This window comes from Hypomesus transpacificus, chromosome 1, assembly GCF_021917145.1.
Source record: "Hypomesus transpacificus isolate Combined female chromosome 1, fHypTra1, whole genome shotgun sequence".
In the NCBI taxonomy this organism is placed as follows: domain Eukaryota; kingdom Metazoa; phylum Chordata; class Actinopteri; order Osmeriformes; family Osmeridae; genus Hypomesus; species Hypomesus transpacificus.
Genome location: NC_061060.1, coordinates 2268192 through 2294464, shown reverse-complemented (window position 1 = coordinate 2294464; position 26273 = coordinate 2268192). Strand labels below are relative to the sequence as shown.

The 26273-nt window shown below is 50.2% G+C and overlaps 1 protein-coding gene across 1 annotated transcript in view; it reads left to right on the top strand.

Moving 5' to 3' along the window:
- The first annotated feature begins 1008 nt into the window (after window positions 1-1008).
- Window positions 1009-26273, top strand: part of abca1b (ATP-binding cassette, sub-family A (ABC1), member 1B) — a 38899-nt gene continuing 13634 nt past the window's right edge. Inside the window, 27 exon segments of the mRNA XM_047025207.1 lie at window positions 1009-1402; window positions 2241-2334; window positions 4971-5083; window positions 5085-5113; window positions 5563-5681; window positions 8722-8843; window positions 10348-10554; window positions 12532-12621; window positions 16565-16808; window positions 17065-17204; window positions 17395-17511; window positions 17720-17914; window positions 18443-18648; window positions 18883-19059; window positions 20392-20614; window positions 20782-21003; window positions 21876-22080; window positions 22278-22391; window positions 22518-22692; window positions 22796-22927; window positions 23513-23790; window positions 24080-24300; window positions 24640-24715; window positions 24934-25184; window positions 25416-25467; window positions 25562-25684; window positions 25962-26110. Of these exon segments, the coding sequence (XP_046881163.1) occupies window positions 1244-1402; window positions 2241-2334; window positions 4971-5083; window positions 5085-5113; window positions 5563-5681; window positions 8722-8843; window positions 10348-10554; window positions 12532-12621; window positions 16565-16808; window positions 17065-17204; window positions 17395-17511; window positions 17720-17914; window positions 18443-18648; window positions 18883-19059; window positions 20392-20614; window positions 20782-21003; window positions 21876-22080; window positions 22278-22391; window positions 22518-22692; window positions 22796-22927; window positions 23513-23790; window positions 24080-24300; window positions 24640-24715; window positions 24934-25184; window positions 25416-25467; window positions 25562-25684; window positions 25962-26110 (4233 nt within the window). The 5' untranslated portion in view covers window positions 1009-1243.

The window sequence follows — 26273 nt, the reverse complement described above, 5'->3', positions numbered from 1 at the left end:
GACGATATATACCATTCATTGTCCCGTTGTTCGCAGCGTCGCCTGTATCCCTATTTAATCCACGTGTAAAACGGAATTTGACTGCTACTACATTTTGAAGTTGCTACAAGTTATATTGATTATGATTTGTTTTCCTTACTGGACACAATGATGATCAAGTAGCCTCCAGGTTTACATTTACAAGAAGATTTTTTTGTTATTGATTAGACTTTTTAGAAGATGGAGGGGGAAAATCGTCATTATCAATCAAAGTGAACTTCAAAACCACATACATCGGTGTGTGGATTACAATACAATTTGACATTGCTAATTAATGAGTCGCATCGTTGTGCGCAGAATATAATTGGGTGTTGAGATGGGGTTTAGTTTTGTTTAAAACAGTTTTGACAGTTTGAACAAATACCATTTGATATGATTTAGACAAGGCGTCAATCGGTTATTCATAAAAATAATGTAGTCTGTATATTAAATACATTTTCTGTAAAGTTGGCTACCTAGTTTATATATAACGGTGGTTCCTTCAAACACCGATGGAGGCGCCAAAATAGGCTAGTGTGTTTGGAAAGCATGCTGGTTCCTCGTTCTCTTAAGTCATTGAAGGTGACGATTTACAAAAAGTTCTCTATTAAACCATTATGGGTTTTAAAAATAACGGTGTCTTTTGTGTAGTATTATCTCATCTCGAGCCTAATGGTCGAGTAGTACCAGCCTATGAAGGTCGGAGTATAAACTCTTAGTAGCCTGTCTAATGCAGCTTAAGTATTGAGCAAGTAATGACTGATGTTTCATGATTTAATCAATTGATAAACATGATTGATTTAATCATGACCTTACAGTTACAGGGCTAAAGGGCCTTGCTTTCTTGAAACAATGTTGATTGAAATACATTTAAAAAAAACAACCGCGGCCGTATTAATCAAACGCATGCTAAACTGTAAATTACACGTTTCCCATTTTTAGCGTACATCAGTGATCAGAGGACCAGTGTCTTTGTCTTCGTTGTCAGTGTCAATGGCTTCTTTTAACGTCACGGTCCTAGTCTAGTCACGCTACCTCCGCTCATTTCTTCACTCATTTCTTCGGAAGCAACACCTAATGAAGTCGAGAGACGCTAGCTCGCATGTGTATTAGCCTACAGTCCTCGTTGGAAGGACCGGGAGAGGATAACAAGTGATCTTGTCAGCTCTTGATAATGTGACCTTTCACCCTGTACCTTTGAGCTGTGTGCTGGCTGAACTCACCGATGCCTTTTTACCCAGCCTCACCGGAGCCCTTGTCATTTCAGTTGAGACCCGGAGCTGAAGGACGTCTGAAGGAAAAGAGTCCTGGATTAGAGATGTCCATCTCAACTCAGCTGGGCTTGCTGTTGTGGAAGAACTTTACCTACAGAAGAAGACAAACGGTAAGGAGTATTGTATTTTGGGGTTTTTACTGAGTATTAATCATCATGGAGTAATAAAAAATGTTCCCCTTCTGATATGTCACTTTGATACAATATGAAACTTTTAAAAGAAACTGTTTGTTAATGCTGAGCCATTTAAAAAAAATAATTTGTATCTGAAAGGTGCGTACCAATTAAATCATTTTTGTACCATAGATACACTTACTGTACTATAGTGCTTCCATTTCCATGATGGCAAATACACTTTACAGACGTACATGCTTGATAAGATGACAACTGCTTTGACTAACAAGCTGAAAGATGACCCTTTTCAGCACATGGTTGAATTTGTGTGTGGGTAGATTCACTGCTATCAGAAAAGACAAGAGACATTCAGTGATTGTATAGCACGGCTAGAACAGCCCGCTATCTTTGTGTCCCTTGTTGCGTTGTTCTCCAGAAAGTCTGTATCGTGGATTTGTGGGCGACCAAGCCCCCTCTCCTCACAGCTACCCATAACCCCATGATCACTACGGAAACAGAGATGACCTCACTCTTGCTGGGATTGAAAATGTTGCATTCGTTATTTCGGTATCTGCGTCGGTCGTATCGATCTTTTGAGCATGCATTATGGATGAGTCCATAGTAATAAATAAAGAGATGAGCTGTGTCCTGTCAGGGCGATGCATGGCAGACCTACAAGGTTGGGATGATGCTGTTAAGAGGTTAGGCATTAACATGGAGGGTTTGAGCTGCATTTATGGGAAGGTTGGGGGGCGGTGTATTAATGGTTTCCATTTGTCTTTTCATTGTAAATGCTGACTAACTGTCTGCGCCTGTGCTTGTGTTTCCCCTTCAGCTGCAGCTGCTGGTCGAGATAGTATGGCCTCTTTTTATCTTCTTCATATTGATTGGGGTGAGGATGCACTACCCTCCGTATGAGCAACATGAATGTAAGTAAACAGTGTGTGCTCCATCACCTTCTGGCATCCACATCTATACCCCTGCCCTCAGCCCCATACTGGCATCCACATCTATACCCCTGCCCCCTCAGCCCCATACTGGCATCCACATCTATACCCCAGCCCCATACTGGCATCCACATCTATACCCCTGCCCTCAGCCCCATACTGGCATCCACATCTATACCCCAGCCCCATACTGGCATCCACATCTATACCCCTGCCCCCTCAGCCCCAGACTGGCATCCACATCTATACCCCTGCCCCCTCAGCCTCACACTGGCATCCACATCTATACCCCTGCCCCCTCAGCCCAACACTGGCATCCACATCTATACCCCTGCCCTCAGCCCCAGACTGGCATCCACATCTATACCCCTGCCCCCTCAGCCTCACACTGGCATCCACATCTATACCCCTGCCCCCTCAGCCTCACACTGGCATCCACATCTATACCCCTGCCCCCTCAGCCTCACACTGGCATCCACATCTATACCCCTGCCCCCTCAGCCCAACACTGGCATCCACATCTATACCACTGCCCCCTCAGCCCAACACTGGCATCCACATCTATACCCCTGCCCCCTCAGCCTCACACTGGCATCCACATCTATACCCCTGCCCTCAGCCCCAGACTGGCATCCACATCTATACCCCTGCCCTCAGCCCCAGACTGGCATCCACATCTATACCCCTGCCCTCAGCCCCAGACTGGCATCAACTTTTAAAATGGCATGCTGGACTGCTTGTGTATACCTATCTATATCAATCAGTCATATAATCTAATGGATCAATTGAAAACTCAACATTCATTGCTATCCTAATTACACCTCCACAAACAAGATATAAAAAATAGAATATGTTGAGATATATAAAATCTAATAATGGTGTTTAGCTTGAAGTTGCACTTATGAACAGTGTTTCCTGTCTTGTTTGTGGAGGTGGAATCAGGATAGCAACGAATGTTGAGTTTTCAATTGATCCATTAGATAATATGACTGATAGTTTGGATTCAGTCAGGTTGTCAGTGATGACATGTCACAGTGATTATAGTGGGGTTGTAGATTTTATGATAGGTTTAAAGGCCCTCTAATCTCATTATCGTGGTTTCCAATGTGAACGCTGATGGAGGCTGTGAAGGCCTTATCTGTGTCACAGGCCTGATTTGTATTTGGTATATAATCACTAGCTGTGCAAATGCACGTAACATGGGGAGAAGGTTAGTGAGTTGACATACTCTCTTCCCCTGACTACAATCAGACACCTACACACCGCCAGTCTTTTCTCTGAGGTGCAGAGAAAATCTAGAGCTAAATCAGTTGTTCTCCCAACTGCCATAAAACAGGAAATGTTATGTTTGCTTGATTTCGTTTCTGCTTAAAATCCTGGTTTAGGAAATAGGCACAAGAACGCTGTTAGCGTAGATCACATGGTGTGTGACTCCAAGGCATGTTGCAACTGGTACCTAGCCAGATAGGAAAGACATGTTCTCTCTTGTACAAAGTATAGTGAATCATAACTCTTTGGGACTGGTCTTAACCATCTATCCTTAGAGGAAAGGTCACCAGCCGAGGTATTTTTGGTATAATGTAACTGTGCACAGGGTGTCTCATTGTTATCCCTTGTTTAAAGAATGGAAATGTAATGACTTTTTTTTGGAGATGAATAGACAAATAAATGTATTTTCTGTAGTACAGCCATTCTGCTTCTAAAACTGAACACCTATAAGTTGATCACCATAATGTGCATTAAACTGCCCGCTAGAAATCCTACTAAAATCTAACAGCGACACCTGAAGGAAATAATGAATCGATGTACTCAGAAATCCAAGATGGAAGCCACAGCTGTGCCAAGTACTAGCTTCATAAGTTATCTTATCTCTGTTTTGCTAAGAATCTGACTAGTTGGAAGTCTTAAAGGTTTGTTGATAACAAACTTTTTTTTTTGACTGAACGCAAATAACTGCAAATCTCAAAGGGACTGTAATAGCCCCTCGGAACCAAGGTCAGACCCTGCTTAGGTAATCAAGTCCCCGCTCTCCTCTTGATAAGAAAGGGAGAACCTTCCTGAATGGATGGGATATCTGCTCCGATGCTTGCTCCGATGCTAGCTCCTCTGTCTCAGGAATCAAAGATAACTCAATGTAGATTACACACAGGGCTGTGTACATCCTGGACTGATATGAAGGCCTTTATTTTTGTCAGGAAACAAAAAAAGTGTTTTCCAGCTGTTTTTGAGACGTTCAAAGCTCACTGTGTGCAGAGCCAGTAGGGTTGATAAGTGAATATTTGAAGCTTCTCATCTCCAGATTAGATTTGACATCTAGAACCTGGGCACTTTTGATTCATGTTGACAGATCAAATACCATGTTCAAGTCACAGAAGGTGTGGCTTCCATGTTAATCCGTGAAAAAAAACGTATTTAGTCTACATAATGTTCATTTAGCAAACACTTTTATCCAAAATGACGTGCAAACAGTTCAATCGTTCCCTGTCCTCACTCTCTGTTCTTGTCTCTGTCTCTCTTTCCCTCCACCATTCCTCCACCTCCCTTCCTCCCCCCCTCTTTTTCTCTCACTTTTTATCTGTCTCTCTCTTTATCTCTCTCTCTCGCTCTCTCTGTCTCAGGTCATTTCCCCAACAAGGCCATGCCTTCGGCGGGCACCCTGCCCTGGATCCAGGGCATCATCTGCAACGCCAACAACCCCTGTTTCCGCTATCCGACCCCTGGGGAGACCCCGGGGGGTGGTGGGCAACTTCAACGACTCCATGTGAGCCGCTCTCAGCTTTAACAGCTTGTCTTTCTGCTCATGTACTGGAGCTACCAACACAGATGTTTTGAGTCAAAGTCTAAATGTTTTTTTTTATTCGTAGCGGTGTACAAATAATGCATTTAGAAAGTAGATTGTACACATTACATTTACATTTAGTCATTTAGCAGACGCTCTTATCCAGAGCGACCTACAGTAAGTACAGGGACATTTCCCCGAGGCAAGTAGGGTGAAGTGCCTTGCCCAAGGACACAACGTCATTTGGGGAATCACGGGAATTGAACCGGCAACCTTCTGATTAATTGCCCGATTCCCTAACCGCTCAGCCATCTGACCCCCCACATTACTAACATTCAACACAGCTGTGACTGTTTTGAAAAGCTCCAGCAGGTTGGGATTCCAGTGAGCGACTTGGGATCTGAGTTTGTGTTTTGTGTTTGTGTCTGCAGCATTTCACGGCTGTTTTCAGATGCTAAGAAGATCTTGCTGTACAGTCAGAATGACCGGAGTCTGGAGGGATTCAAAGACCTGACCCAGGCCCTGAGGGTACTGCAGGCCAACACCTCCGGTGAGAACCCTGGCTGTAGCCCGGGGGCTACAGAGAACCCACCATTTACGATACGTTTCATGAATTTAGCCAAGCGTTTTTTATCCAAAGTGGATAGTGCATGAAGAAAGACGTGTGCTTTTGGTATGATTACATTCTTATCTTGTCCAAAAAGTACAACAGAAGCTCTTGCGTCAGAGATGCGGTAGTATTGGTAGTTCTAACCGTGTTTCAGTAGTCAGAGTGGGGGAACTCTCTCTCTCTCTTTTTACCAGCCACAACGCAAAGTAACTCCATTTTATCTACCAGGAACTGTGCAACAATACACATCACAACCACAGTTGTACAGAACGAGAGTCTAGGTTTGTGCTACTCCCGCACCAAACCCACATCGCTGTCATCTTTGTACTTTGTACACGACCGTCCTGTCATGTGACCCGGGGGCGTCATGGTGTTATTCTGGGTGCCCCCTGTTGACCTAAATCTGTCGTTCCCCCAACTGACCCAGTGGAACAAACCTCCCTGACTGACGTGCAGCGGGGAACACAGAAGGTTGTTTGATTACAGCCTTTGAAGGATTCTCAGTTCTTTCAAGTGTTTAGCTGGGTAAAGGTGATCTCCGGTTTCGTCTGTGTTCCTTGTGGGCTTAGCAGCCCCATTCTTCAGGCAGCCTAGCGAACGCCCACGACTGAGCGCAAGAGAAAAGGTGTTCTCTAATTCCCCCGTCCTGTATGCCAATGGGACTCGTACCCTTCTACCTGCTACAACTTGCTATGTGTGCCCCCCCACCCCCGTCAGTAAATGACCAACAACCGTGTGAGATTCCACTTCAGAATCTCACACTCAAATTTCCACCGTCAATGACATTCCATTATTGGGATGTGTTCTGAATAGAGGTGGCGTGATGGGGAGCTGGTGGGGAGGGCAGGCTGGGCCTCGCCCCGGCAGGCACGCTGAGGCAGGTCCCCCCTGGGGGGGGGTGAAGACTGGATGGCACGGCAGATATTCAAATTGTGTTTTTATTGGACTGTTTCATTTTGAGAGATTTGCTGCGAAGTTTCTGAACTTCTGAGCAACCTCTGGATCAGATGTTCTGACCACTGAACTGCCACCGAGAGCGATGTCTAATGTCTAGATAATAAGATTGGATATTTGTTTTGAGTGAGATCAAGTTCATGGGAAGGCTTTTTGGGCATAGTTGGTGAGACAAGGATTCCCGTACTTGTTAGTATATACAGTACATTTTGATAGAACTGGTTGACTTTTGAGTCATGTCACTTGATTAGCTGTGTATTTACTGAGCAGTGTAAAAGACCTTTGCTGCTGTTTGTCAGTGCTGTAAGTCACTCGTTTGCCAACCATGTGCACATGCAGCTCGTTAATACCTTTACATGTCTCATATCAGGTTTGATTCAAATCAGTTCATCAGTCAACTGTAATGCCCGTCCTCATAAAAACTCTGGAATGCACGTGTCACAAATTCAGAGGAACAGATATGTTATCTAATATACGTTAGCGCGTATGTAAAGTATACAGCTGCATAAACATGGTTTTAAATGATACTTTGATACGGTGTTCGGGGGGTCTCTTAACAGTTCCAGGACTTTAATGTCAGCACATTTTTGCACAATACAACTTGAGTCTTTTTCTTTCTGTTCTTTTTGAATGTGTTGTCGTGTATTGTTTGGTGTCTTCCGGCTTTCCTCACACTGAGTTCAGACTCCTTTGATTTCACACAGAGTGCGGTGAGTTTAAGTTCTAATCATCGCTCTAATACTCCCCATCAACCTGCAATGTAAAGCAAATGACTGCTTTCAAATGGGGGGGGGGGGAATTATACACACAGTCTCTCTCACACACAGTCTCACATACACACACACACACACTGTCTTTCTCTCTCTCATGCACACGGACACACGCACAGGCACCAAGTAACTGGTTGCTGCTTCTCTTGAATATTTTGTTATTTATGAAATTGATTGAGTATTGGACTGATACACATTGAGGTGGTGTATAATGTAAAACATTTACTTATCAAACAAACATGCGCTTGGAAAGAGTCTCTGACTAGAAGCATCTGCCAAATGACTGAAATATAAATGTTTAATTAAAGACTATGAATATGTTATAAGGACTATAAACCTAAAGCCTGAGCCCTGGCTAATGTGTAGCAGCCTCAGGGTCTGCAGACAGGGCCTTTAACCAGTCCCTGTTAGTGTCCCAGCATGGGGACTGGGAGGAACAGCACTGCTGGTTCTTTGGCTTTTCAGCAAATCTACACAATTTGAGTGAAGAGTGAAAGCTTGAATGACTCGAATTCTAAAGAATGTTGCGGGTCAATGGATGGATCTTCCTACGAACCCCATTTGAGCCCTTTACCCTCCCCTCTCCTTCACTTCACATCCTCTTTTCTTCAAAAGTGTGCTCGCCCAAGGGGGGGGGGGGGGGGGGGGGGTAGAAGGAATCTGGCACCCTCCTGACTCTTTGTTTCACCCCCACCGCTAGCAGAATGAAAGGACAAGGCCCCCCCATTTCCAGTCTTTGTGAAGGGCCTTGATTTTCCTACTCGCCTTCCGCCAACAGTTAACAACCGCTTCGAACAGGAACCAATGGGATGCTCTGTCGGCAAGCATTGTTTATAAGTTGGTACCTGGGAGCAAGGTGTGAAGTGTGTCACCCTCACACTGAAACATCTGACTACAGTCACTGTTTTTGTTGATTCGCATGGAGATTAGGACATGTGGCTTCTGTCTGGGATTGACCCAGCTACCTGGATGTTGTCAGTCAGGGTTTCCTTGCAGAGAGCTGGCACACAGATGAAACACCATGTCCCCGTGCCTCACCATCTCTTCAAGGGTCTGTGTGGGGGAATCCATTAGAACCAAAAGCCAATTTAGCACTTCAGACAAATACAAACACATATCAAATGAGCTTGACAGCCCCCCAAAAAAGATTAATGAATAGAATTCACTTATAAAACTACAAAGATCATCTGGCATTGCTTGATTAATCAATAGCAAGATGTATGGTATAAACATTGTTTTCATTCAAATCTCCACAGGTTTCAAACTGAAGGACTTCCTCCATGAAGAGGAAACCCTGTCTTCGTTCCTGGCTCAGAACGCTTCCTTCTCAGACTACATGGTGCGGCAGATCGTGGACGCCGACGTGAACCTGGAGAGGGTGAGTCGCTGGAGAACCCCAAAGCTCGCAGATACGCTCTGCCCACCAGTTACGCTGCGATCGGTATCAGGTGGTGTGATATTGCATCATGACATACCTGAGGAGGATCTACCTGGGAGTGTGTGGGAGGCTGGGTGCGAGGGGGAGGCTGGGGGCGAGGGGGAGGCTGAGGGGGAGGCTGGGGGCGAGGGGGAGGCTGGGGGCGAGGGGGAGGCTGGGAGCGAGGGGGAGGCTGGGGGCGAGGGGGAGGCTGGGGGCGAGGGGGAGGCTGGGGGCGAGGGGGAGGCTGGGGGCGAGGGGGAGACTGGGGGCGAGGGGGAGGCTGGGAGCGAGGGGGAGGCTGGGGGCGAGGGGGAGGCTTCTCACAGCCTCTGGCTCCGATACTCCAGACACCGCTGGTGCCACAGAGAGTGTAGAGAAGCTCCATATCTGGGTTAGATGTGATGGAAACCCTTTCTGAGGTCATTACATTCACGGCTCTCTATCACCGTCCCCTGGAGAGGAGGAGTCCACGTGATTTACGACTAACAGGACTGAAAGGAAGTCACATGACAAGTCATAATCCCATGGCAACCTCTTAGTTCACCGTCCAGAGCAGCCTGTGGTCTATTATCCATTTGTCCTCTTATTTGATCACTTTTACATTTCATTCAGGAAGCCTGCGGTTTCGCCTAGGATTTGGGTTAACCCTTCAACTCACAATTTTATGACATTAGATTTTCTTCATTTAGCAGGTACTTGTCTCCAAAGCGACATACAAATAGTACAGATAGGAAGTGCAACAGACGAGCATGACCCTAACCCCAAAGATTACAGAAACGGAACCTTTATCGCTGACATTGTGTGTGGAACTGACATCATTAACTGTCATAGCCGGCTGGGTTGCCTCATGCCAGCGAATTGAAACAGTCGTCACGTTACTCACACAACCCCGTAGGCAACTGTCAGTATCGGTAGTCTAGATATGCCAGCAATTCAGGCCCTGCATATCAGGGGAATCTATACCTTCCTAGATAACGGTGCACATGCAGCTGTGCGGGTCACATGGAATGGACCCTCCATAGCCATGTGTTGAAACTTTATCTACCTCAATGCTGCCTTTTCATTTAAACCCTTCCTCCTCCTCCCTTCTCATCCACCCTTCCACCTCCTCTTCAATTCCCTCTCCTCCCTCCTCCCCCATCCTTCTCCTCCACCCTTCCACCTCCTCTTCAATCCCCCCCCTCCTCCCTCCTCCCCCATCCTTCTCCTCCACCCTTCAACCTCCTCTTCAATCCCCTCTCCTCCCTCCTCCCCCATCCTTCTCCTCCACCCTTCAACCCCCTCTCCTCCCTCCTCCCCCATCCTTGTCCTCCACCCTTCAACCTCCTCTTCAATCCCCTCTCCTCCCTCCTCCCCCATCCTTCTCCTCCACCCTTCAATCCCCTCTCCTCCCTCCTCCTTCCCATCCTTGTCCTCCACCCTTCCACCTCCCTCTTCCATCCCCTCCCCCTCCTTTCCCCAGGTGCTGTTGAAGGGCTTTGGGGTCCACTTGAAGGACATGTGTGACAGCAGCAGCAATGGCAGCAGTCTCCTGGAGGAGTTTGTGACCATCGGGGACCGTGGGGTGTCCAGCCTGGTCCAGGAGATGATCTGCAGATCCCCTGGCTCCTGGCTCGACCACGCAGAGAAACATTTCCTCAACAACCTGGACTTCCTCAAGCCCCTGAAGGTAGAGGCAACAGACAACGTGTGTGTGTGTTCTGGTGTTATCTGAGACTGTTGCTCTGTAGGTTATGTGAATGGGATGTTTGGGTTAGGGTTAGATTCATTCAGAGCTTCTTTTACATTTTTACACTACTCTACATTTGATCTATTTAGAAAACACTCTTATCCAAAGCGTTATACCAACAGTGAGATCAGAAGAATCAGAAGTTACCAACAGAAGTATTGAGTCACTCTGTAGTTGGTATAAAATTAATCTAGCAAGTTTACAGAGTGCAGACTCTGCTCTGTAGCTCCAGTAAACGTAGGAACATGTCAACCTTAGGAAAGATTTCAAGGCCCCCATGTGGAGCTATCTGTGTAGCATAGGACACCCTTATACAGTAAAGTTCTATCTATGTTTCTGACCAGAAAGGGGCCACCATCTTACCCACAGATCACACTGCCACAGGCACAGGGTCAACAAGGCTTTGCTACTGAACGCCATTTAGCTGTTTATCAGGAGCTGACACCTTTATGGCCCCCCACTAAAACCAAGAAGCTTCTAGAAAACCTGTGAGAAAGCCCGAGAGAGACAGCTCTTGGCTGGAACGAGTCTTTATCGGCCCTATTTTCTAAAAACAGGATATTTTGTACTGTGGCGTTGGGCTTGACTGTAGCTGTTGCTGGGGAGAGATGGTCTGATGGTATGGAGGTCTGGGGGGGGGGGGGGGGGGTGAAGGACTGGAGGGCCCTCCCCCAGTTGGTGGAAAGAGGGGCTGGTGAGCTGGAAGAGAGTAGAGGGGTGTTTTATATCACAGCAGGGGCCAGTATATTGTCCCTTGTCACCACATCACCAGATCTCCTGGGGGCTGCCACCCTCCACAGCCCCCAGAGGCCCCCCCCACCCCAAGAGGCTGAACGTCAGCTGATTTTAATCACTGACGTGCACTGTGCCAGAACATTAACAAAAGAATACCAAGCCAAGGGAAGTGAGGAGAGGAGTGAAGGATGGGGACTGTGTGGGTTGGAACGTGTAGCAGCTTGCTCGAGGTGGAGAACCTTCTGAAACTCGTAGCCCCGAGGTGTATTTGGAAATCTACAGTACACACTTAGTAGAGTTCCATTTAAATATGACGAAATTTAGTTAAATAAGAATGTAATTATTGTCCAGGAGTTAAAAGTTACATTATAATGTAATTGTTCAGGCCTCAAGTCAGTTTTAGGGAAAGTTACACTGAGATTTAAATCTCAATTTCTGAAAGAATAAGGAGTGTCACATCGTAGAGTTCAACAAGATTGTAGTCTGACTGTTGTTTAAGTTCATTAGATTGCATAACGTTTATAGTCGACTGGATTAAAGGTCACTGGAAATCAGCCAAGATAACTTATATAAAACTCTGCTGGTGTGTCTCTGCTGGCCCAGAGTGACCCTGTGGAGGGAGGTCACCCTGCTGGCTCAGGACCCCTGCTGTGTGACAGGACCACACCTGGACGTGTTCTCACTCCCAGGAACAATAAACTCTGTCAACTCTGTTCCTGTCCTGTTTGTCTTGGAGCTAGACATTGTGACGGCTTGATGTTCATTTTGCACACACACACACACACGACAGATGTATGTCTGGGGGCTGCTGTGGCTTTGGAGGTGTGTGTGTGTGTGTGAGAAATGGAGGAATGAGAGGTATGTAAAGCACTTTGACCACTATGACGGTAAAAAATGTTATTTAAACCAGGTGTACTGTCCTAGAGGAATATCCATAAAAATGATCAATACCCAAGCTATTTGAACAGCTTTGGTTTGGTTATTACTGTAGCTAAATTGGGTATAGCTCAGTGGTTAGAGCATTTCACTACAGATCAAGAGGTTGCAGGTTTAAAATCCCCTCGCCCTGGACATCGTTGTGGAAAATCGTCAGAGTGGTCCCAGCAGACTGACAATGCTCCCGGTGTTTGTGTGTGTGTGTGTGTGTGAACCACCGCTTTCTCTTTCTCTCCCGTCGTACAGAAGGACGTGAAGGCTGACCCCAAAGCAGTCCAGCAGGTCGCCACGGCTACAGACAAGCTCCTGGAGAGCCTGGGTTCTCTGGCAGTGGAGGTAGGTCTCCGCTCACGCTCCCTTATCTGGCTCACTGATACCTTCACTGATCCTTTCTGCTGAATCAGCGTTTAGCTGTTGGAGAGTAGAGGTAAAGTGCTCCTGGTGAGGCTTTACTGTGTGCCTCGTCAGATGATTGTGAGGTTGGGCCTGTTCTTGTCTTCAGTATGCTTTCAAAACATGTAGGAAAAGTACACATTTATTTTACTTCAAGTTTTTTTTGTCTTTTGTAATTTCTACGTTTGTAATCTCAGACGTTTCTGTTGTATTGATAATCATAATCTCCTGGTCTCGACGTACCTGTACTTTGACCTGTTGTTGTTTTGCAGCGTTGGTATTTTGCAGTCCTCGAAGTTAAACTAAACAGTCTACAGTGTTTTTGTCTTACTTATTTTCTACGTGCGTTTGTTTGCACTCTGATAACCTTTTGACCTTGTTTGTGTTTGCGAGGAACCGTAACCAATAGATCTGTCACTGCTCAATGCCTTGGAAAGTCTTGCAGTGACAAGGTAGTTCAGTTTCTCAGTGCTCAAGAGTTTACAGGAAAATAACACATTTCAATATTTAAAAAAAGAAAACCCTTCCCGTGTTGGCAGTAGTTGGGGGAACATCGTCAGTGATGTCTCATGTCTGCACTCCTCAGTATTACAGATTAAGTATGTGTTCCTGGTAAAACCAAGGTCTTGTTTGAATCTGGACAAAAATATCAAGGCCGCTAAGTGTACTCGGCAGTAAATCTGTCCAATCTCCTGGAATGAAGGTTAAAAGTCTTTGTTAAGTTTATTTTTTTTATTTTTTTTGTCACCAAGAGATGTACCACAGTTAGAAAGTGTCTTTGTTCAGCTGCTGAGTAAGAAGGGTGGTCAGTGTGTGCTGGGGGGGAAAGTTGACCCTGGTTAATTAGTGTTGCACCATGCACTGAAAGCACATCTCTACGACAACAGTCTGTTTTGTGGTTGGCTAGAGGAACAGTAGGTGTTGACCAATGGTGATGGTGGATCTGCATTATAATACAAACATACACAGTAGATTATGGTCAGAATGACTGTATGGGGGTTAGGGTTAGTTACATTGTGACTCGTTGACTTGATATATGTGGTTTGAGCATCCCCTCATGTAAATGTATGTACGGGGGGGGGCATACACACATGCACACACACTGACCCCCACATACACACACTATCCCCTCCACCCCCCCAACATACATATACACACTAACACTTCAACATATACCCCCCCATACACACCCCCCCCTCTCTCTCTCTCTCTCTCTCTCTCTCTCTCTCTCTGTCTCTGTCTCTGTCTCTGTCTCTGTCTCTGTCTCTGTCTCTGTCTCTGTCTCTGTCTCTGTCTCTGTCTCTGTCTCTCTCTCTCTCTCTCTCTCTCTCTCTCTCTCTCTCTCTCTCTCTCTCTCTCTCTCTCTCTCTCTCTCTGAAGACTCACCCCCCCCCTGGAGGAGGGCTGTGGGGCTGTTGTTGTGAGTCTGACTGGCACCCCTCCCCCAGCCAAACCATCTGTGCAAGAGTTCAGTGTGTACAGCTGTTTCCCCCTGCCTCCCTGGCACACACACACACACACACACGCACAGCTAAATTGAAAGCATGTGACCGTGGGTCTTTGCTGATGTGGCTGGTGATTCAAGTCTGTCGGTACAGAAAAGGGGAGGGCCAGACAGGAGAACAGAGGGGAGGGGGAGGAGCAGAGGGCCAGACAAGAGAACCGAGGGGAGGAGGAGGAGGAGAGGGCCAGACAGGAGAACAGAGGGGAGGAGGAGGAGGAGGAGAGGCCCAGACAGGAGAACAGAGGGGAGGGGGAGGAGGAGAGGGCCAGACAGGAGAACAGAGGGGAGGAGGAGGAGGAGGAGAGGCCCAGACAGGAGAACAGAGGGGAGGGGGAGGAGGAGAGGGCCAGACAGGAGAACAGAGGGGAGGAGGAGAGGGCCAGACAGGAGAACAGAGGGGAGGGGGAGGAGGAGAGGGCCAGACAGGAGAACAGAGGGGAGGAGGAGGAGGAGGAGAGGGCCAGACAGGAGAACAGGGGGGAGGAGGAGGAGAGGGCCAGACAGGAGAACAGAGGGGAGGAGGAGGAGGAGAGGGCCAGACAGGAGAACAGAGGGGAGGAGGAGGAGGAGGAGAGGCCCAGACAGGAGAACAGAGGGGAGGGGGAGGAGGAGAGGGCCAGACAGGAGAACAGAGGGGAGGAGGAGAGGGCCAGACAGGAGAACAGAGGGGAGGGGGAGGAGGAGAGGGCCAGACAGGAGAACAGAGGGGAGGAGGAGGAGGAGGAGAGGGCCAGACAGGAGAACAGGGGGGAGGAGGAGGAGAGGGCCAGACAGGAGAACAGAGGGGAGGAGGAGGAGGAGAGGGCCAGACAGGAGAACAGAGGGGAGGAGGAGAGGGCCAGACAGGAGAACAGAGGGGAGGGGGAGGAGGAGAGGGCCAGACAGGAGAACAGAGGGGAGGAGGAGGAGGAGGAGAGGGCCAGACAGGAGAACAGAGGGGAGGGGGAGGAGGAGGAGAGGGCCAGACAGGAGAACAGAGGGGAGGGGGAGGAGGAGGAGAGGACCAGACAGGAGAAAAGAGGGGGGGAGGAGGAGGAGGAGAGGGCCAGACAGGAGAACAGAGGGGAGGAGGAGGAGAGGACCAGACAGGAGAACAGAGGGGAGGAGGAGGAGGAGGAGAGGGCCAGACAGGAGAACAGAGGGGAGGAGGAGGAGAGGACCAGACAGGAGAACAGAGGGGAGGAGGAGGAGGAGGAGAGGGCCAGACAGGAGAACAGAGGGGAGGAGGAGGAGGAGAGGGCCAGACAGGAGAACAGAGGGGAGGGGGGAGGAGGAGGAGAGGGCCAGACAGGAGAACAGAGGGGAGGAGGAGAGGGCCAGACAGGAGAACAGAGGGGAGGGGGAGGAGGAGGAGAGGGCCAGACAGGAATTTATCTAATCTCAACGCCAGTCTCAGGCAGCACCAAGTAGGCTCCTCCCCACTCCTTCAGCCTCCCCTCTCCCCCCAGCCTCCCCACTCCTCAAGCCTCCTCTCCTCGAGCCTCCTTTCTCCCTCAGCCTCCCTTGCCTCCCCTTTCCTCCCAGCCTCCCCTCTCCCCCCAGCTTCCCCTCTCTTCCCAGCCTCCCCTCTCCCCCCAGCTTCCCCTCTCTTCCCAGCCTCCCCTCTCCCCCCAGCTTCCCCTCTCTTCCCAGCCTCCCCTCTTCTCCCAGCCTCCTTTCTCCCCCAGCCTCTTTTCTCCTCCAGCCTCTTTTCTCCTCCAGCCTCCTTTCTTCTCCCCCTCAGCCTCCTTTCTCCTCCAGCCTCCCCTCTCCTCCCAGCCTCCTTTCTCCCCCAGCCTCCCTGGCCTCAGTGAGGCGCTGAAGTGAGCGGCAGTAGCCTCCTCTCTGTCTGACCCTGGCTCTTTGTTTTGATATCGGATGAGGAAGTTGGCTGTGAAAGAGAGAAGGCATGATGGTAGGAAAGGAGGAAATGAGTCTACAGAATGTTAGAAATAGAAAAATGAAGAGGGGGCACTAATTTCACCAGGAAAGCATAAACACCCAAGACAGTTGGAGAAAGCATGTTTTTTTTTAGGAATCCTTATCTGGAGCTGGTTACTGTGTTCTGAATGCCTCTGCTCCTTGTATGCACACACACACACACACACACACACACACACACACACACACACACACACACACCCTTAAGCATCATAAACACACAGCTAATGCAAACCAGACAGATTAGTGAGGTTCTTTCAAAACGTTGTTCTAAACAGTACCACCTAAAGTGGCAAATGATCTCTTTCCTAAACCACAGAGGTTGCTGAATCAACTGAAAACATCAGGGATCAGAAGTGCATCGTTCTATCAGCATTCCGGTGGTCAGAGAGTCAAGGAAGAGGGTCCGTGTTCATGTCACTTCCTGTCTTCCTGTGACATCTTCCTGTCTTCCTCCTCCAGTTGGCCGGCATGAAGAGCTGGAGCGACCTGCGTAACGAGATCATGTTCCTGACGCAGAACGCCACGTCGTCGCCCAGCACCATGTACAAGGCTGTGTCTCGCATCGTGTGTGGACACCCCGAGGGGGGCGGTCTGAAGATCAAGTCCCTCAACTGGTACGAGGACAGCAACTACAAGATGCTGTTCGGGAACCACGGCAACGCCAGCGAGGAGGAGGCCGACGCAGCCTACGACAACTCCTCCAGTAAGACGTGACCTAGGGAGGGCTTCAGCCCGGGTGGTTAGAGCATTCGACTGTGAGATCATGCAGGTTCAGATCCCCCCTCTGCATGTCAATTTGGATAAAAATGGATCCCACCTGGAGTCTGAGCAGTAACGAGCCACAGACTTGATGTGACCCTGGTCCTCTCAGCCCTCCTACATCGAGGCTTAGCATCCCAGCCTTGTGGTCTTCAGTGGAGGACCTAACTGTTTTGTCCCTTCTGTGTTTCCGTGGTCAGCGCCGTACTGCAACAGCATCATGAGGAACATGGAGTCCAGCCCCATCTACAAGATGATGTGGCAGGCCCTCAAGCCCCTGCTCATGGGCCAGATCCTCTACACCCCTCACACTCCCGCTACCTTCAAGATCATACAAGAGGTATCACCTCTCCACCTCCCCCACACCACAGGGTTTACCCCCTGCCTAACACACACGCACGCAAGAGCTCGTACTAGTCTTCTCAGGAGTAGCATAGTTTGTGGTTACAGCTCCTCCGGGTACTCATGCGTGGTTCTCTATCTCTGTCTCTGTGTGTGTGTGTGTGTGTGTGTCTCTGTCTCTCTCTCAGGTGAACAGAACCTTCCAGGAGCTGGGTGTGTTCAGGCACCTGGGGGGCATGTGGGATGAGATGAGACCCAAGGTGTGGACCTTTATGGAGAGCAGCGAGGAGATGGACTTCGTCAGGGTAGGTGGACCTCTCTCGCTCTCTCTCTCTCTCGCTCTCTGTCTCTCTCTCTCGCTGTCTGTCTCTCGCTCTCTGTCTCTCTCTCTCTGTCTCTCTACCTTAGTGTTTACAGCTGGGTTTGGGGTGTCTTAGGTGCTGATCTGTGGGTAAATGTGAAGCCCTTACACTCTCTCTCTCTTACTGTCTCACACTCCATCTCCCCTTCCAGACCTTGCTGAAGAACAATGCCTCAGCCAGCTACTTCCATGCACAGCTGGTGGGCACGTCATGGACTGTGGATGATCTCTCTAGCTTCCTGGCCAAGCAGTCCACAGCCCCTCGGGCCCCCGGCACGGCCCTCACCTGGAGGGATGTGTTCAACGAGACCGACCAGGCCGTCACCAGCATCTCCCGCTTCATGGAGGTCCGCTTCTCTCTGTTCCTCCTCTCTCTCTTCCTCTCTCTCTTCCTCTCTTCTTCCTCCCTCTCTCTCTCTTCCTTCCCTCTCTTCTTGGGCCATCTGTATTTTAGCATGTTGGCCCATTTCCCTCCTCCTCATCCTTGGTGGAAAATCCCACCTCAGTTCTCATGCACATCACATCTTTTGCAATGCTCTGCCATACTTATGCCAAATAATCTTTTGACATACCGGATCAGTGACATCATGGATTGCTCTGAAACAGGAAGCGAAACTAGTCCTCGTAGTTCTCCCACTGGCGCCTGACATGAAGCTAGCTCGACCCAACAATGTAACGTGAACTGACTGAGTACAAACACAGCTGCAGCAAGTCACTCCTGAACCTAGCGAACCTCCTCTTCTCCCTCTCTCTCCTCGCCCCCGTCCCTTATTCGATTGGCTCAGCTTCAGTAGAGATCCGGGGGGGGTCTGGGGTCCCAGGGCTGTGTGGCGACGGGCTTGGTTGTTTACTCTGTGGTTCTTGTGTCCTCTCAGTGTGTGAACCTGGACAAGCTGGAGCCGGTGGCCAATGAGGAGAGGATGGTCAACAAGTCTCTTGTCCTCATGGAAGACAGGAAGTTCTGGGCGGGGATCGTGTTTCCTGACATCGACACCAACAGCTCGGAGCTTCCTGCCAAGGTCAACTACAAGATCCGCATGGACATCGACAACGTGGAGCGCACCAACAAGATCAAAGACGCGTAAGTTATCACTCTTGAGGTTTCCTGCTCGCTCTCGCACACATGCTCGCTCTGTCTCCCACACGCTCGCTCAATCTGTCTCCCGCTCGCTCGCTCTGTCATTCACAATCTTGCCAGCCCTCTCTCTCTCTCATACACTTGTGTGGCTGGGGGGGTGTGGGGAGAGGTTACGTTCCAGACACCCTCTCTGTGAATGTATTTTGACCCTGCCCCCCTGTCCTCTCCGTGGCCCAGGTACTGGGACCCAGGCCCCAGGGCCGACCCCTTCGAGGACATGCGCTACATCTGGGGGGGCTTCTCCTACCTGCAGGACGTCATCGAGCACGCCATCATCAGAGCCGTGACGGGCACCAAGGAGAAGACCGGGGTCTACATCCAGCAGATGCCCTACCCCTGCTACGTAGACGACATGTAGGGCTCTCTCTCTCACACACACACACACCCTACCCCTGCTACGTAGACGACATGTAGGGCTCTCTCTCTCACACACACACACCCTACCCCTGCTACGTAGACGACATGTAGGGCTCTCTCTCTCACACACACACACCCTACCCCTGCTACGTAGACGACATGTAGGGCTCTCTCTCTCACACACACACACCCTACCCCTGCTACGTAGACGACATGTAGGGCTCTCTCTCTCACACACACACACCCTACCCCTGCTACGTAGACGACATGTAGGGCTCTCTCTCTCACACACACACACCCTACCCCTGCTACGTAGACGACATGTAGGGCTCTCTCTCTCACACACACACACCCTACCCCTGCTACGTAGACGACATGTAGGGCTCTCTCTCTCACACACACACACCCTACCCCTGCTACGTAGACGACATGTAGGGCTCTCTCTCTCACACACCATACCCCTGCTACGTAGACGACATGTAGGGCTCTCTCTCTCACACACACACACCCTACCCCTGCTACGTAGACGACATGTAGGGCTCTCTCTCTCACACACCCTACCCCTGCTACGTAGACGACATGTAGGGCTCTCTCTCTCACACACACACACCCTACCCCTGCTACGTAGACGACATGTAGGGCTCTCTCTCTCACACACACACACCCTACCCCTGCTACGTAGACGACATGTAGGGCTCTCTCTCTCACACACACACACCCTACCCCTGCTACGTAGACGACATGTAGGGCTCTCTCTCTCACACACACACACCCTACCCCTGCTACGTAGACGACATGTAGGGCTCTCTCTCTCACACACACACACCCTACCCCTGCTACGTAGACGACATGTAGGGCTCTCTCTCTCACACACACACACCCTACCCCTGCTACGTAGACGACATGTAGGGCTCTCTCTCTCTCTCTCACACACCCTACCCCTGCTACGTAGACGACATGTAGGGCTCTCTCTCTCACACACACACACCCTACCCCTGCTACGTAGACGACATGTAGGGCTCTCTCTCTCACACACACACACCCTACCCCTGCTACGTAGACGACATGTAGGGCTCTCTCTCTCACACACCCTACCCCTGCTACGTAGACGACATGTAGGGCTCTCTCTCTCACACACACACACCCTACCCCTGCTACGTAGACGACATGTAGGACACACACGCCTCACGTCTCACTCCTACTACATAGACATGCAAGGCACACACACACACACACACAGCACTCATCTTCTCAGTTGAGACTGTACCACTATGATTCCCCCCTTCCCATTTGACCTCCAACCTTCCCCGTCTGACCTTTGACCCCCAGGTTCCTGCGAGTGATGAGCCGCTCCATGCCTCTGTTCATGACGCTGGCCTGGATGTACTCTGTGGCTATCATCATCAAGGGCGTGGTCTACGAGAAGGAGGCGCGCCTCAAGGAGACCATGAGGATCATGGGATTGAACAACGGCATCCTGTGGCTCAGCTGGTTCATCAGCAGCCTGATCCCTCTGCTGGTCAGCGCCGGGCTGCTGGTGGTGCTGCTGAAGGTAACACTGGACGCTTTCTGGAGTGTGTGTGTGTGTGTGTCCAAACTGTCCATATCTACCGTGTCCAGATCTATTGTTTCCATTTATTTCCTGCGAGCAAGCATCCCCTCCGCCTCTCCTCCTCCTCCTGTCTTCAGACATGAACCCTCCTCCTCTCTCCTCTCCAGATGGGTAACCTCCTCCCCTACAGCGACCCAGGGGTGGTGTTCCTGTTCCTGGGCTCGTTCGCCGTGGTAACCATCATGCAGTGCTTCCTGATCAGCACGGCGTTTGCGCGGGCCAACCTGGCGGCGGCGTGCGGAGGCATCATCTACTTCACGCTGTACCTGCCCTACGTGCTGTGTGTAGCCTGGCAGGACTACGTGGGGTTTGGGGGCAAGGTCATCGCTGTGAGTACAACACAATGAAGTCACAGTCTCAATGAATCTCTTCTCTACTTTACTCTGCTCTACTCTACTCTGCTCTGCTGTACTCTGCTCTACTCTGCTCTGCTCTACTCTACTCTGCTCTACCCTGCTCTGCTCTACTCTGCTCTGCTCTACTCTACTCTACTCTGCTCTCCTCTGCTTTGCTCTACTCTGCTCTGTTCTACTCTACTCTGCTCTACCCTCACAGAGACTGTGTCCTCCTCAGAGCCTGTGTCCTCCTCAGAGCCTGTGTCCTCCTCAGAGCCTGTGTCCTCCTCATAGAGACTGTGTCCTCCTCAGAGACTGTGTCCTCCTCAGAGAGACTGTGTCCTCCTCAGAGCCTGTGTCCTCCTCAGAGCCTGTGTCCTCCTCAGAGAGCCTGTGTCCTCCTCAGAGACTGTGTCCTCCTCAGAGAGCCTGTGTCCTCCTCAGAGCCTGTGTCCTCCTCAGAGCCTGTGTCCTCCTCATAGAGACTGTGTCCTCCTCAGAGACTGTGTCCTCCTCAGAGACTGTGTCCTCCTCAGAGACTGTGTCCTCCTCAGAGAGCCTGTGTCCTCCTCAGAGCCTGTGTCCTCCTCAGAGACTGTGTCCTCCTCAGAGAGCCTGTGTCCTCCTCATAGAGACTGTGTCCTCCTCAGAGACTGTGTCCTCCTCAGAGACTGTGTCCTCCTCAGAGAGCCTGTGTCCTCCTCAGAGCCTGTGTCCTCCTCAGAGACTGTGTCCTCCTCAGAGAGCCTGTGTCCTCCTCAGAGCCTGTGTCCTCCTCAGAGCCTGTGTCCTCCTCAGAGCCTGTGTCCTCCTCAGAGACTGTGTCCTCCTCAGAGAGACTGACTACCTTGTGCTCCTGTCTCCAGAGCCTGCTGTCTCCGGTGGCGTTCGGCTTTGGCTGTGAGTACTTTGCCCTGTACGAGGAGCAGGGGGTGGGCATCCAGTGGAGCAACCTGGTGTCCAGCCCCATGGAGGGGGACAGCTACAGCCTCACCACCGCCATCATCCTCATGTACTGTGACTCCTTCCTCTACGGAGTCATGACCTGGTACATCGAGTCGGTTTTCCCCGGTGAGTTTGAACGTGGATGTCGCTTTTTGTGAGGTTGTTCAATTGGGATGCTTTGCAGTCACTAATACACATTCTGGGGTGTGTGTGTGTGGTGTGTGTGGTGTATGTGGTGTGTGGTGTGTGGTGTGTGTGTGGTGTGTGTGTGGTGTGTGTGGTGTGTGTGTGTGTGTGGTGTGTGTGGTGTGTGTGTGTTTCAGGTCAGTATGGGATTCCCAGGTCTTGGTTCTTCCCCTTCACTAAGTCCTACTGGTTTGGAGAAGGAGAGAACAGGAAGACCAAAGTCCCTCAGGGTCGCAAGGGAAACCGTGGAGGTGACGTGCTCATTTTTGGGGTTTGATTTTTCTTGGCTCCAATTTCTTCTGTGGGAAACACATGTTCATACATCACAAAACACATCATCGTTCATCGTTGTTGTTGACATTGTTGTTGTTGTCCAGCTGTGTGTGTGGAGGAGGAACCAGCCCACCTGGAGCCGGGGGTGTACATAGAGAACCTGGTGAAGGTGTACCGCCACGGGAAGAAGCTAGCGGTGGACGGCCTGACGCTGGGCTTCTACGAGGGCCAGATCACCTCCTTCCTGGGTCACAACGGAGCAGGGAAAACCACCACCATGTAAGCACACTGCCACACTCAGATATACTACAACCAACATCTCAAATCAAGTCAAATGTAAAAAAAACAACAAAAAATACATAAACTGTTGTTGTTTGTCCAGGTCTATTTTAACCGGCCTGTTCCCGCCTACCTCTGGCACAGCCTACATCATGGGGAGGGACATCCGATCGGAGCTGAGCACCATTAGACAGAGCCTGGGGGTGTGTCCTCAGCACAACGTTCTGTTCAGCATGTAAGACCTCATCGCCCACCGTCTGCTCGGCCCACAACACGGCCAGGGGCTTGAACACTGTGTGACGTAGAGAAAGTCTGTTTCCGTCCAGAGCTGAGGTGTAGTGAGGACGTTTGGAAGAGAGGGTGTGATTGTGTTGAATCTTTATTGTATTTGTTCATGTTTATCTTTATTTACATTTAGTCATTTTAGCAGACGCTCTTATCCAGAGCGACTTCCTGTAAGTTCAGGGACATTCTTCCCGAGGCAAGTAGGGTGAAGTGCCTTGCCCAAGGACACAATGTCATTTGGCATGGCCGGGAATTGAACCAACAACCTTCTGATTTAATAGCCCGACTCCCTAACCGCTCAGCCATCTGACCCCCAACATTGACTATATATGCATTTTACTGCAGTGTTTTTAGAATGGTCCAAATCAGACGTTATTTAAGCTCAGCATAGATGTAAATTATGTTCTGTGTACTTATATGTTATGTTATGCCAGGTGCTTGCATTGTCTTGTCTTAAGAATTTCAGTGCCCAGTCTAACCTTGTGTTGTTCTGTGTACCTGACAAATAAAAGACTTGAACTGACGTGTCCCTCAGGCTGACGGTGGAGGAGCACATCTGGTTCTACTCCCGCCTGAAGGGGCTGTCTGAGGAGCAGGTGAAGGGGGACATGGATCAGTCCCTCCAGGACATGGGCATGTCTCACAAGCGCTGCTCCCGGAGCAGCACCTTGTCGGGGGGCATGCAGAGGAAGCTGTCCGTGGCGCTGGCCTTTGTGGGGGGGTCGAAGGTCGTGATCCTGGACGAGCCCACTGCTGGAGTCGACCCCTATGCTCGCAGGGGCATCTGGGACCTCCTTCTCAACTATCGCCAAGGTAACCCCCCAATCCCAATGCTGGCGGCCACGTTGAGGAGAATGCTTTAGAAATGACTCGAGTTTTTGGCAGAGGTTATGAAAATGGTTAAAAGGATGGATGGATGTTTTGGATGGAACATAGAGAGGTATTTATGTTTTAACAGCAGTATTAAAGCAGTGTATCAAATAACAATGCTGCACACACCACACAAATCACACACAGTTCTGTATCCAAACAAACTGCACCGAAGGACCCTTCACAAACAACTCTCCACTAACCAGCGACCTCTTGCCTTCCTCCCCCTCAGGTCGCACCATCATCCTCTCCACCCACCACATGGACGAGGCGGACATCTTGGGAGACCGCATCGCCATCATCTCCCATGGGAAGCTGTGCTGTGTGGGCTCCTCCCTCTACCTGAAGAACCAGCTGGGGACAGGATATTACCTCACGCTGGTGAAGAAGGAACCAGAACCTTCCCTCAGCTCCTGCAGGAACTCCTCCAGCACCGTCTCCTTCAGCAAGAAGGTGAGAAAGCAGGAGCCTCGTCTGAAACCTCTCTCCTCTCACCTGAGGGTGGAGCTGAGGGTGGAGCTGAGGGTGGAGCTGAGGGTGTTCCTGAGGGTGGAGCTGAGGGTGGAGCTGAGGGTGGAGCTGAGGGTGTTCCTGAGGGTGGAGCTGGGGGTGGAACTGAGGGTGGAGCTGAGGGTGTTCCTGAGGGTGTTCCTGGGGTTGGAGCTGGGGGTGGAGCTGAGGGTGGAGCTGGGCTCACAGCTGTTGTATGGGGGACACGCACACAAAGAAGATGATAAAAGCACAGAATATAAACAATAATGATGATGTTCGACCTGTTGCACCCTGTCCCAGGAGGAGGAGTGTGCCTCAGTCAGCAGCTCGGACGCAGGCCTCGGCAGCGAGCACGAGAGCGAGGCAGCCACCATCGGTAAGCATCCAACCAAGGTCATCGATTTGGGGATGGGTACAGTATAATGGTTATGGCGTTTGCGATGCAGATCAAGGGGATTGCAGGTTCAACTCCTCACTGTAGGTCGCTTTGGATAAACGCATCTGAAAAATGCAGACCGTAATTTGCATAAAATTGTATTACAAGCAACCAACATCCTCAATATTGAATGATAATATTTCTTTGTCCCACTCCAGAGAACGGCCATGCTGCCTCCATCAGTGAGGGCACGTTCGTCCCCCCGGACGTGCCTCTGATCTCCAGCCTGATCTTCAAGCATGTGCACGCTGCTCGCCTGGTGGAGGACCTGGGCCACGAGCTCACCTACATCCTGCCCTATGGTGCGGCCAAGGACGGAGCCTTCGTGGAGCTTTTCAAAGACCTGGACCAGCACCTGTCTGCCCTGGGCATCTCCAGCTACGGCGTCTCCGACACCACGCTGGAGGAGGTGGGGGGCGGCGCCTTTTGGTTTGCGCGTTACATCAGCGATATTGTCTTTAAATTGGCTTTGGCGATAGTATTAACCACTAAACGTTGGTATTGTCGGTCCACGGTTAATCGTGTATTCATGAAACCTAGTTTCGTTGAAGGTTTGTACTTTGTAGGGTCTGTGTTTTTCTCTGTGCTGTCTGTGTGTGTCAGGGTTTTTTGACCGGGTCTTTTTCCCGTGTACTCGTAGATCTTCCTGAAGGTGGCGGAGGACAATGGAGTCGACACAGAGGTCCCTTCAGGTGAGGCCTCCTTCCAGCAGCACTGTGGGGATGTTGCACCTTTCAAGGCTATAGCTCAACTCCCCCTCCCCCCCCCCCCTCTCTCTCTGTCTAGACGGAACTCTCCCTGTGCGTCGGCGGCGGCGACACGCCTTCGGCGGCGACCACCAGAGCTGCCTCAAACCTCTGACCGAGGACGACGAAAACAAAGATGAAAACGACTCTGATGCAGACCCCGGTAACGCAACACACACACACTCGGCAACACACACTCAGCAACACACACACACACACACTCTCCAGCACATACACTCTGTAACACACACACACCCTCTGCAACACACACCCACACACTCTGTAACACACACACACTCTCCAGCACATACACTCTGTAACACACACATACACAGTAGAACACTTAGTTTGATTACTTCTGTCTGATTTTAGATTTGGGTAAACTTTGGTGGATTGATTATAAAGGCTTGCTAACAGCTCCTGTTTTTTCTATCATGTAGAGCCCAAAGAGACCGACATGCTGGGTTGTTTTGACGGTAAGGGCTCATACCAGGTGACTGGCTGGAGTCTGAAGAAACAGCAGTTTATCGCCCTGATGTGGAAGCGCTTTCTGTATGCTCGTCGCTCCCGAAAAGGCTTCTTCGCTCAGGTACGACCAAACTGGATTCACCTTTCTTGTTCTTCCTTTAGTCCTACGCCTGTAACAATGTATCTGTGGGTAGTTGAGATGTGTTGTTATCACTGCAGTTATCTTGTAGTGGGGATATGATGGTTATAGTATGGGGGGGTTGAACCTGCAACCTTTGTTCTGG